The sequence below is a fragment of the Rousettus aegyptiacus genome, unplaced genomic scaffold (assembly GCF_014176215.1).
Source record: "Rousettus aegyptiacus isolate mRouAeg1 unplaced genomic scaffold, mRouAeg1.p scaffold_m13_p_6, whole genome shotgun sequence".
Taxonomy (NCBI): Eukaryota; Metazoa; Chordata; class Mammalia; order Chiroptera; family Pteropodidae; genus Rousettus; species Rousettus aegyptiacus.
In genome coordinates, this window is record NW_023416309.1 from 45,946,188 (window position 1) to 45,958,466 (window position 12,279).

Consider the following 12,279-nt stretch of genomic DNA (forward strand, 5'->3'; position numbering starts at 1 on the left):
GGGGGGAAACTGATAATAAAAATACCAAAATACTAGGTTTTTCTAGAGAAAAGAAAAAGAGACTTATGATTAAGCCAGACAACATGAAGGGAGGCCAGGGGCCTCTCCTCAAAGTGGGCTTCCCACCTAGAAAACGTTTGTCCCAAAGGCCGCCAGCCCTGAAGATGAGCTCACCTGACAGGCAGGGTGGGCAGTGTCATGAGGAAAGAGACAGCTGAGACGAAGCACCTTTGACATTTTATTCACTGATCATAAATACAGTCTCATGAGCGTTAAGGTGATTATGAATGATGTACTAGCACCTGGAACTTGACCGTCACGTAGCACTCACTGCTTCACCATCGCCAGCCAGAGAATTCACAGGGGCTGCTCAGGGCGTCTCTCCTGATGAAGTGTTCAGCTTTTGGGGACCTGCTTCTGGAGCAGCAATTTTATTCTTGGCTCGTTCTCAACAATTTTAAAAAAAAATCAAAAAGATCAAGTATTTGCAAGAAAATATCAAAGAGAATAAGATTTTCAGTTCTTAGAATCTAAAAGTAAAAAGGGGAGGTAAGAAAGAAGAGGAAAGGGGAAAGAAGTCAGGGGTCTGCCACATTTCTTCCTTTCCCCAGAGTGTTTACAAAAACAAAAACAGGGGAGGTATCAATGCTGTTTGGAAATGGGCTGCGTCTCTCGGATGAGCCACTCGAGAGCTTCCTGGCGGCCCTGTTTCTGCAGCTCCTTCCCGATCACATCCCTGCAGGTCATGTGGTAGTTGTTGAGCCAGTCGCACTACAAGAGGGGAAGAAGGACAGACGTGGTGCTCACCATGGGCCAAACACCATCTGGGAAGGCAGTGGGGTTACAAAAGCATGGCCTTGGGGGACCACAGTCTGGACCAGGTACTGAAGCCTGGCGAAGGGGTCTTCATGAGCACACGAGTCCTCAAGGCATGACGGCAGACAGGTGGGGTGGTACTGCCAGGTGGCTTTGACCCAGCTGGGGCTCCAGTCCCCACTGTAATTCCCACTAGGCCTCGCCGGGAGGTGTAGTGTCAGCAGAAGCAAACTGCCATGTCCACAGCAAGAACAAGTGGGGCTGCAGGCAGCTTGCCATCCAGAGCGGCGCAGCAGTGAAGGTGAGAGCAGCAGCCAACCCTGGGGACACTCCCAGGGCCCTCCTGGATGGGGAGGGGAGCCCCGGTGAAACCTGAGCAAACGCCCTGACAGTCTGCAGCAGCCCATGTTCCTGTGACCAGTCTTACGCTGCCATCTGGTGACAAACGATGGGAATGCTGGCCAAACCCCAAAACTCCCTAAAGTGACAGCTAAGACAGAGATAATAAAGGGCTGTGACCAGGTGTTTTAATAGCCCATTGAACAGAATCTTCTTGTGGGGTATCACTGTGCCTTCAAACAGAATGAAACCCCAGACTCGCTGAGTGGTATATGGGAAAGGAACCCTTCTGCTGAAAGGTAATAAATGCAGTTTGCTTAGTACGTTAAGTACCGCTCTCTACTGCTATTTGTGGAAAATGCTTATGGTCCCAGGGTAGGAAGATATCTGCCTATAAAAACTAACTGGCCAGAAGAATAGTTTAGCAATCTGACCTTGGTCACCTGCCTGATCCCTCAAGCCCCACTCCAGGTTCCTGGGCCTCCTGCTTCCCTGGCCTCATGAGCCTGGGGACCTGCCCTAGGATATGAAAGAGTTTCAAGACGTATAACACTCTGAGCTTGATAGGTGAGCACTGCTGTGCTCCTGCTTTGTGAGGGGTGTCACAGCCCAGAGTGACCAGAATAGAAGGTATCACTAGTCATATAATAATAAATCTTGCTTCTTGTTTTCTTAATGTTTCATGCGACGCAAGAAAACACCCTGGCATGTGCAAAAGCCAGCGGGCCCCACCACCCATCTGGCCTTCTGTAGAGAAGACATATGAGGCCCATGTTTGCTAAACACATCCCATGGCAACTACGGCTCCCGCCCCCCTGGAAAACAATGGTGCATACTTCCCACCTGCACAATGGCGGGAAGTGCAGGACCATCTCTACCTGGCAGCCCAACAAACACAAGAAAAGCACCTGCAGTGCTCAGGAAACCCAGGATCATCAGGCTCAGTTGGCCTAGTCCTCTAACTTAAGAAGTAAGACTGGAGTACAGAGTGCAGGGCAGCTCTGCAGCCCCCTCCCTCACATCTGCCCTCCCCCAAGACTCCCTCATTACCTCTTTGTCTGTAAGAGAATCCACATCTATCATTTTGGTCTGTATCGGAACCAAAGTCAGAGGTTCAAAGGTCAGGCTTCCCCGGTTATTGAAGTTATACTGTGGGAGAAGGAAGAGAACAGCTTTTACTCTTCATCATGATGAACCCCCCATGAGGTCATTCCCACCAGCTACAACCATCCCTCAGAGCCAGGTGGAAGTGGTAATCAAGAAATAATCAGCTGGTCACCATCTTTAACAGGCACAGGAGGCACAGTGAACACAACTGATGCCACTTTCCAGGAGCTGCTCCACTGTGCAAACAATGGCCTGTGCCACCAGGACGAGCCAAACGAACGGTCCCAGCAGCAGGCCCACAAAAGTGATGTCTACTGTGATGGAGAGGAAGCAGGGCTGGCGTATGGGGGTGATGGGGCTCAGGGGCATTGCTAGTTTTGGTTCTTGAGAGTCTGCAGAGGTATGATCCCCCAAAATCGTTTAACAGTCACCCACGTGGCCCGCATTGACCCAGCCAAGCCCGCAGGTGACAGATAACACGTGTGTCCACTCCACGTGGTACGGAACAGACACGAAACACAACGGCATGCTGTGTCTCTGGTCCTGGCATGGTCTTTGGGAGTGAGGTAAGAGGCCACTTTCAACATGGGAGCTGAGAGCAGATCCCTCCAGTAGACCTCGTTGGAGGTGTGGAAGCCACTTCCCTCCGTCTGTTCCATTTCCATAGTCACCAGTGGAGGAGAAGCAAACAGGTCTCTTAGGTAAACTTAGCACCTATAGCCCTGTAACCTTTTGGTAATACTGACGGGGGAGATGGTGAAATACCTGTCTTCCAGAGGGCAACAAAGCTGTCCTACTGCCTGCCCATGGGGCCTGACCCATAGTGTGACTAAGGGTTCCTCAGCTTTATCTGATAAAAATCACCTAGGCATTTGTTGAAAATAGTTTCCAGACCTAGAAACTGAATCAGGGTCTGGAAGGGGCCTTTAAACAAGCACCCCCAACCCTAACCCCGCAAGCAGAGGAGACTTCCTGATGAGCCGCTGCCTCTAGTAAACTCAGAGACCAAATCACATCGAGCAGGAGTCAGCCTGGGGCCCCATGAATCCCAGTTCTGGGTCTCAGTTCATTAAAGATTTTCTTTCTGGATTCGCAGAGAAGAGTGAATTCTAGGAAAGTCTCCAATATTAGGGAAAGGAGGCTCCATTTTGGCCCCAGAATGGCAGTCTTGCCTCCAAACATAAAAGTCTTCATCTTCTCCCCATGAAAAAACAAAATTTTAAAAAGAAATAGATATGTGATTACTCACCTTGGTCTTCACGGGAACCACCAAGACAACATTCTCAATGCGAATTCCAAAAGCTCCATCTTCATAATACCCTGGCTCTAAAACAAACCAAACCCCAAAATGAGAAGCAGGCCTCGATGAAGCTATAAGCACAGGACTTTCCCCCTGGAATGACAGCCGCCCCGAAGTGGGAGGAAAAACAGATAATGGATCCACTCAATCCGGATGCGAGCACCCAGGGAAGCCCGCTTCTCCCACATGGCCATTTCTAATAGGTACTGGAAGAAAGATTTTAAAGTTCCTGAAAACTGGCCAGAGTAGGGAGGACAGTAACAGGGGGCCCAGCAAATAAATGATGGTGCACACCCATGAGGCATAATGACACAGGCATTAAAATACATTCACAATGGGAAAAGGAAATTTATTAAGAAAGCAAAATATAGACAATAATTCCAGTATAATCTCAATGATGAAAAAAAGATATGAATATAAAAGACTAAAAGCTAACATATCAAAATAGTAAGTCATGTTTCCCCGGATGGCTGGATTACAAACGATTTTCATTTTCTTCTTTGCACTGTTACATTACCCCGCTTTTTCTACCATGAACACATATCACTTTTATAATCATAAAGGTGGTTATGTAATTCAAAGTAACAGGAAGGAAAAATTATTTCCAATTTACTTTAAAATAATTAAAATATAAAAAGTGACAAAGAGCTTTCAAAAAGGTTGGAGGATCCATGCACATCCTCTATGTGAAGGTCACCTACCATCAGTGACAATCATGCCCGCCTCCAAGGGCTCATCGGAGAATGTTTTATAACTGATGCCACAAGGACCCTCGTGAACATTCAGAAAAGACCCAACACCATGTCCTGTTCCGTGCAGGTAATCCAGGCCAGAATCCCATAATGCTGAACGGGCAAAAGAGTCGAGAAGGTGGCCTGAAAGACACATAAACCATCTGATGATATGTAAGTACTTTCTGATTTGCAAAGCACTCCAGAGATTGAATTTGTTACGTTTGGCTCCAGAGAGTGAAACGAAAAACGGGTAAAATTTACTAGAAGGATCAGATTTCATCCCAGCACAAAGAAGAACCTTCTAACAATCAGAGCTCTTGAGGGCAGCTTCCCAGACAGGCAGAGCTCAGTCTGAAGCTGGAGGACCATTTGTCTGTGATACTGGTGAGGGGATGGTCACCTGAAGCAGGTAAGGGCTGCGTTAGAGGACATGGATGTTCCCTTCTGAGCTCTTACAAAGATGAGATTCTAACTAGACTGCAAGTAGGCAGGCACAACAGATAAGAAAACTAGCGCCCAGGGAGACCAGGTCTTGTCAACTCCCAGTCCAATGCCCCACTCGCCAGTCCTCACGCAAGGAAGTATGCATCTGAAGTCAGTTCCCAGTAAAATATACCCCGACGAGGGCCCTAAGAGAAGGAAGGGGCTCAGCAATGAAGGGCAGACAGGAGGCTGGATCTACTTCTACTCAGGCGCTGAGGCCTTTATGCCCTGCTGTCCTCTCCTGAGAGCCACCCATATGTGTCGTCCAATAACATATCACGGTCCCCAACCCCTGAGCCATGGACCAATACTGGTCCTTGGTCTGTTAGGAACCAGGCTGCACAGCAGAAGGCAAGTGGCACGTGAGTCAGTGAAGCTTCATCTGTATTTGCAGCCGCTCCCCAGCGCTAGCATCACCGCCTCAGCTCCACCTCAGATCATCAGGCATTGGATTCTCATAGGAGCACCGGTCCCTGGTGCCAAAAAAGGTTGGGCACCACTGCCATACAAGGTTGGGAGAGAAGCACACAGTTAACACTGGGCCCAATCCTAACACTGGCTCCCTGGGAGGCCCTCCCACCTGTCAGTGGGTCCAGGGGCCTCACTTCATGCAGCATCCCCCTGGCCCTGGCTGGGCCTGAAGTGGGTTGAGGGCTGCCAGAGAGGGAAGGACATGTCCTACCACTCAGATTTAAACACGTTTGATGTCTGAACAAGAAAAAGCCTGCCATATGACAGAGGAACCACCTACCTTTGGTTCCAGTTGGGAAAACGGCTGCACTCACAGCTATGTGGCCCTTGAGGACATATGTGAAACATTCCTGCCAAAGAAAACCCAGGGGGCACATTGCAGAGTGGGCACAGGCACTCTGGTCCTATAGTTTTCTGATAGTTCAGAAAACCTTGCCTCTGAAGAATTTTTAGCAATACCACAGAGAAAAAAATCAAAGTAAAAAGAAAAAACACCTAGTGGAAAAAAAAGCCTGGTCTGGGGACCAATGTTCCAGAAAATCTTGAAATTTAATTTAGTAAAAGAGAACTGTCAGAGTTTTGACCCCACAGATCTTCCCCTTATAATGAGCATTCTGACACATACTATGTCATCTGAGCCTTAGAAAGACTGGAAAATAAAAAGTACTGATGATACTAGCTAACATTATCGAGCCATTCCTCTGTGCCAGGCACTGTACATTTAATCCCACACTCCATGACAGAGGCACTGGAGTCAACCATGCTTTACAGAGAGATGAAGTAGCATGCTGGGTTGCGTGGTTCCTAAGTCACAGCATCTGGCCTGGGAGCCAAGAAGTCCTGCTTCGACACCTGTGCTCCTAACCACCATGCTATACTCAGGGGTAACCCTACTGCCTGGACAGGAAAAGCGCTGTTTGGAAAGTTAGTGGCTTACCAGGAGTCTGGTCTGGGGCTCTTTTCACAGCACAAAAAGAGTCACCCCAAAGGCATCTGGACCCAAGGTCAAAGTCTGCTAAGGTGCAGATACCTACAAGCAGGGATTGAAGCTACGAAATCAGCCCCACAGCATCATATAAAACTATCTTCTCTGGAGAAGTTTCCTGAAGTTTATGATTCATTCAGAGACTCAACTAACATCCCCTGGGCAGTGCCTACGACCTGGGAACTTGCTGGGCTCATGGAACCTTCACAACCATCCATGAATGTGGGTACTTTTATCCCCATTTTTATGGATGGTATAAGTGCTTTGTTCAAGGTCATGGAGCCAATAACAGCCGAGAAGATCAGAAGCCCAGTTTCCAGACTCCCGGTACACCTCCACGTCACAGCTGCTTCCTACTTTCCTTGCCCAACAGACCAGACACTGAGCAGAAAATGTCCCTGCAGAGGGCTCCTATAAACAGGAATAGGAACACTAAACTTGAAAGAAGAATGGGATGGCTTTCAGAATCAAATCTAGTCACTCTTCGTAAAAAGCATAAATTTCACTACCCAATTCCTATCCTCAAAGAGATTTCCTAACTCAAGAGAAGGCCAAAAGCCGTTTTAACTTGAATATAAGCTACTTCGACCTCAGTAGACAGAATGCTTTCAAAAGTTCTCCAAAAATTAAATGGACCTCATAAAGCAGGTAAGCCCGACTTCACTGTAATGAGCTACTTTACTGTCCCACATATAATTTTTATTTATTGATACACCCCCTTTTCATAAAAGCAATGCTCTTCTTAAGAAAGCAGAGAGCCTCTCACGCTTTCTGCTCCACCTTACCTTCTCATAGGCTGTTGGGGTCCCAAAATGCATGGTCCGGGTCACGTCTGTAGTTCCGTCCCTTTCCAAAACAAAGGACAAATTAGTTTTCTGTCAGAATAAGCTTTTGCTCAAATACGAGACAGATGAGGATGTGGAGAAATTAGAACCCTCATATACTGCTGGTAAACAGTGGAAAACAGTTCCTTAAAAGGTTAAACACAGAGTTACCCAACGGCCTGGCGACTCCACACCTAGGTAAGTACCCAGGAGAACTGAAAGCATATGTCCACACAAAAGCTTGTACACAAGTATTCATAGCAGCATTATTCATAGTACCCAAAAGACAGAAACAAACCAAATGCTCATCAACTGCGACATTATTCAGCAATAAAAAGGAATGAAGTATTGACGCATGCAAGAACATGGATGAACCTTGAAGACATTAGGCTAAGGGAGAGAACTAGACACAGAAGTCCATGTGATTCCATTTACGTGAACTGTCCAGAATAAGCAAATCCACAGACAAAAGTATCATCGTGGTTCCCTGGGTAGGGGAACATGGGAGGTGACTTAATGGCAAAGGGTGTTCTTTTTCAGAGTGATTAAAATATTCTAATTGACCGTGTTGATGGTTGCACAACTCTGCGAGTATACTAAAAAACACTCATGTACACTTTGAATGAGTAAATGGGATGGTATGTAAATCGTATCTCAATAAAGTTGTTATACAAAATAAAATGAAACAAAATGTTAATGCAAAGATGGCCCAATGTAGTGGGGGTGAACTCAATCAGGTGCTGACACGCACATTCTCATTCTATAATGTGACGGCTGTTTCATGGAAGACACCAACACTAGGATTACAAAGGCAAGGGAGGACAAAGTAATCAGGAGTCTGTTTCTAGTAAAAAATGACCAAACTCCCAATTCCTCCTGTCAGGACAGCAAGGAGTTTGCTGGCCCCTAAAAACACCCAAACATATTCTCAACATAGAAAGGATAACTTCTGGAAGCCTGCTAAAATTTAGAAGTGAGCCAAAGTTTCTACCGTTACTCTAGCAATCTCAATACCCGCAGCTCTAGGCTGTTGTCACCAACACCCAAGGCCAGGCTATGGTCTCCGCGTACCTGGCCGAGCTCATCTAATAATTAGGCTGTCCATCAGCCGCAGTCCCAACTGCAGTGGGAAAGAGAGCACTTAAAGGCCTTGCTCACACTCTCTTAATGGAGACACCACCTATTCCGGCCCCTTCTCATGGGTTCTACATCAAGCCCCACCCAAATCTTGGGTTCTCCTCTGAGGAACCATTCTAGAGGACAACTGTGAAAGTGGCAAGACATGAAGGAAATTCTGGGGCAATCTTTGTTTCTCATTCATTCATTCAAAATTAAGTCCTCACCTCACAAGGTCTTAGGCCACTGCAAGTCCAGGGAGCTAGCAGGCGGTTTATGGGCTGGGATAGACTTCCTAATGGTTCTGAAAACTTGCTTTCAGTTATTTAGTATTTAACAACTTCCTGCCAAGGACTAAATGTTTCTATCAGTCTTTTCTGGGAAGAGAGTCACAACTGGACTATTTTAACTAGGGGTGAAAAAAAGGGCAGGACACAGGAAAGATTCCAATAACAGCCGGCACAGAACAGAATTACCAGCTGAGCACTCTCAGCTGGAGCCTGGCCTGTCAGAGTGACAGTCTATGGCAACCCCTTCACTTACTTGTACTGAGCGCCCGAGTCAATGAGGTACACCTCGTCCAGCGACAAAGTCCTATTCGTCTCAGGGACCGGCCTAGGAAAGTTTATTAAAAATTAATTATTCCACAAATGTAAAACATTTGCTATATCCTGGAGGAGAGCATACTTATACTATTCATACAATTTATGTAAGACTAAAATTACATCAGAAAACAAAGTTACCCAGTAACTTAATTATTACAACTAACATTAATCTTCCTCTAGTCAAACCTATCACCCCAATGAGATAAAGAGCTTATCAAGAGGAGGTAAAATAACATATTTCTTTTATCTATCTCCATTTCCATCTGGAACAAAAGTAGATGTTCATGAGATAATTGTAAAAAGTACAAAAATAATAATCAATAGGCACAACTGGACCAAGCTAGAGTCTTCGCAGCTGGGAAGGGAGCAGCCTGAAATCACCTGTCTCTGGGTATGGGGGTCCTGGGCCCCAACCTCGGCCTCCATGTCCCCTCCCCCCTCAGTCCTGATCCCCTCAGGTGCCTCCCCACTTTCTTCTCGGACTATCAGACAGGCACATAAATGATTCGGTTTGGGAGAAAAACTAAAGGGATCTCTGCTAGCAAAGGGAGTAGATCCCGACACTCTTATGCTGAGGCGCTTTTTCAAATGAACCTGCGGTATTTTTTAGAAAGGGATCTGATTTCACTGTGCCTTTCCACACAACATTGCTGCACTGGGAAATGCTAGAAGGGATAGGAGCAGTCCAAGCCCCCGCCCTGGCAGCTGAGAGGTCCTCCTTCATTCCCAGGCACCGCCCCCTCTACAATGAGGTCAGAAGCCATTCCAACCAGATGTGGATCCAGCTCCACAGCCCTGCTACCCACAGGCTTCCAACAGCCTGCAAAGAAGAAATGCCAAGGGAGAAGGAAATTCCTCCTCCCTTACTCTAAAAGTTTTTGATGGGTTAATTATCTGAAAATTCTAGGAAATTCATCACCTGAGTTAAACATAGGACAAAAGCTGAAGTCCTTTTGATATTTTAATGGGAACAGAAGCATTAATGTGGGAACTGTGCAATCACATCTGTAACTATATCCCACACACAGCTTCAGAACTTGCCTGAAGACTAAAATCTAAACACAATTATCAAAACAGGGGGGTGGAGGGGTGGTGAGAGGAAACCTGTGCCCAAGTAAGCAGAGTGAGGCAGATCAAGTGTTCTTTCACTGACTGCAAATCACAGGTGAGAAGCGAAGAACTCAAAATGCTCAATACGAGCCAAAACCATCTGACTGGGCAAGGCTGACGCTAAAGCCCAACAGCCAAGCCGGGTCCTGTTTTCCGCCATCTCCACAGGCAAATCAATCAGTCCTAAACCTATGAACAGCCCTCTTGTCTCACGGTGCAGAGATACTCAGCTCTGTGGCCATGGGCTCCTATAGGTTATCTGGGAAAAAGCCCTATCGGCTGGGGTGCCAGGCTTCAAGCCCTTCTGTAGGGAAGGGAGGGTGCTATTATCTCCCTACCCGTAACAGGGAGCTCCACAACCTAGTGATAAGTTTCTAAGGGATGGAGTTTTTTGGACTAGCACATTAATAAGGCTGCCATTATGAGGAAATACACTAAAAAATTCTAATCATGAAGATTCAAGGCCTATGAATAGAGCTCCTACAGCCTCAGAAAGTAGGGAGGGACAATCATTTGACAACATCGTGGAGAATGTCAACGCCATACATCTGAGCCTAAGAGGAAGCTCTCAAAAGGCAGAGGCTTGAAGATTTGGAGAAAATGAGACCTTAAAGTTCTTAGTTCCCATATGAAAACACTGTCAACGGACAAACGGAAGTGGGCACTGGGGTCCCCTGCTCAGGCTCGTGTGCAGAAGCAGCAGCAAAGCCAGGCAGCGTGCTCCTCCACAGGCCTTACGCGTAGTGAATGATGGCGCCGTTGGGTCCCGTACTGGAAATCGTTGGGAAGCTCAGGTCCACGAAGTCAGCCTGTTGCCTGGAACAGAAAGACACACGGAGCAGAGTGGCTTAAGGGTTTTAATGTGCCGAGATTCAGGGCCCTCCCAAACTCACTTAATTCAGCAAGGAAATGAGCACAAGGTTCACAGCCCCCCTGACAGACCCTTACCTGCGAAATTCCTCAGCTTTGTCAGCAGCTGAGATCTCTGTCACGCCACCCTTGGGCACCTAACAAGGAAGTTGCTTTTAACCATCTGGTGTGATGATTCATGTGTTTCCTACATATTAAACTGGGTACACTGAAAACTTACTTTCCTCAATTCCCAAGTCCCAACTGTCCAATCTACAGGACACAGTTTATGTCTCAACTTTAACAAGGAAGGAATTCCCAAAGGCTTTCGCCAAATCTATCTTAACGTAGACACATTTCTGTTTAGTTTTTCACTCAACTCCTTTACCTCACTATTATATCCTGAAACTTCCCAAAACTTAACACCAAGTAAAACTTCAAAAGCTTCCCCTTAGGATATCATCCTAAAAAAGTCATCCAAAATAAATAATAAAGATAAATGCAGTGATATTATTACAGGGTTATTGATAATAACAAAAAAAAAATAAAAACCTAAACATTTGAAAATATTAGGAAAGGGTAAATAAATCTGTCTAGTCACTAAATGCAGTCTCTATTTAGATCATTTTTTTGAGCCTCAAAGTACATGGAAAATGCTCACACTACAATACCAAGCAAATGAAATTAACAAAATACAAGATCCTATCTACACACTGAGAGACATGTAAAAATGATTTATACTGGAAAAATGAACAGAAGTCAGGGTTTGGGGGGGAATAGTTATACTGGTAAAATAAGGACGATATGTTTTTTCTCTGGTTTAAGCTGCTTTAAAAATTTTAATTTAATATTTAAAGGGAATATGATATTCTGTAATAAGAGCACAAAGAAATCACCCTCCTGTCAACTCCAGGGAGTGAAAGGCAGGAAACTGGCCAAGTGTGTTTAATACAAAAAGTTTAATGGCTTAAAGTTCAAAATGTACATAAAGATCTTTTTCTCTTAATATAATCGGTTTGCTTATATTATCATCAGAGTCATTTTTCCTTATAATTAAATTCCAATTGATTACAAGGTAATTCCTTAACCCAAAAAGGATTCACTCTGGTAAGAAATTTCTTTTTTCATCTTTGTTACTATTTTCTACAATTAAAGAATTTTTAAATGTACACACGACAGATTTCCAGAAAGAACTTGTAAAACAGAGCACTAAAATCAGATGAGGATCTTAGACCTCATGGTCACCAGAGCATGGAAGGTGCCACGTTTAGAATCACATCAGAACTGCACTTAGCATCTGAACAATCTACAGCCATATGTTAAACAAAGACTAAGAACCAACCTCTTTCTCCAGCCAGTTAAAGAGTTCACAGAGGGCGACAGCATCTTTAATCTGTGCAAACAATGGAGACATTTTTAAAGTTATTACCGAAAATCAGATGGGCAGATCCAGAGCCCAGTCTTAATGTGACAGTGAACAGGCTGCACCTGTAGGGCACAAAACATCAGCCATCGGGGCTCGCTATGCAGGCACTTCCTG

The 12,279-nt window shown here is 45.6% G+C and overlaps 1 protein-coding gene across 2 annotated transcripts in view; it reads right to left on the reverse strand.

The window, feature by feature from the left end:
• Nucleotides 1–225: 225 nt before the first annotated feature.
• Nucleotides 226–12,279, reverse strand: part of XPNPEP1 (X-prolyl aminopeptidase 1) — a 43,793-nt gene continuing 31,739 nt past the window's right edge. For both annotated transcript variants that reach the window (XM_016145694.2, XM_016145695.2), the window contains 10 exons: nt 12,082–12,132; nt 10,839–10,897; nt 10,629–10,706; nt 8,719–8,790; nt 7,021–7,081; nt 5,531–5,600; nt 4,264–4,437; nt 3,512–3,588; nt 2,206–2,304; nt 226–771 (listed from right to left, as the gene is read on the reverse strand). In XM_016145694.2, the coding sequence (XP_016001180.1) occupies nt 643–771; nt 2,206–2,304; nt 3,512–3,588; nt 4,264–4,437; nt 5,531–5,600; nt 7,021–7,081; nt 8,719–8,790; nt 10,629–10,706; nt 10,839–10,897; nt 12,082–12,132 (870 nt within the window). In that variant the 3' untranslated portion in view covers nt 226–642. The remainder of the gene's footprint in view (nt 772–2,205; nt 2,305–3,511; nt 3,589–4,263; nt 4,438–5,530; nt 5,601–7,020; nt 7,082–8,718; nt 8,791–10,628; nt 10,707–10,838; nt 10,898–12,081; nt 12,133–12,279) is intronic.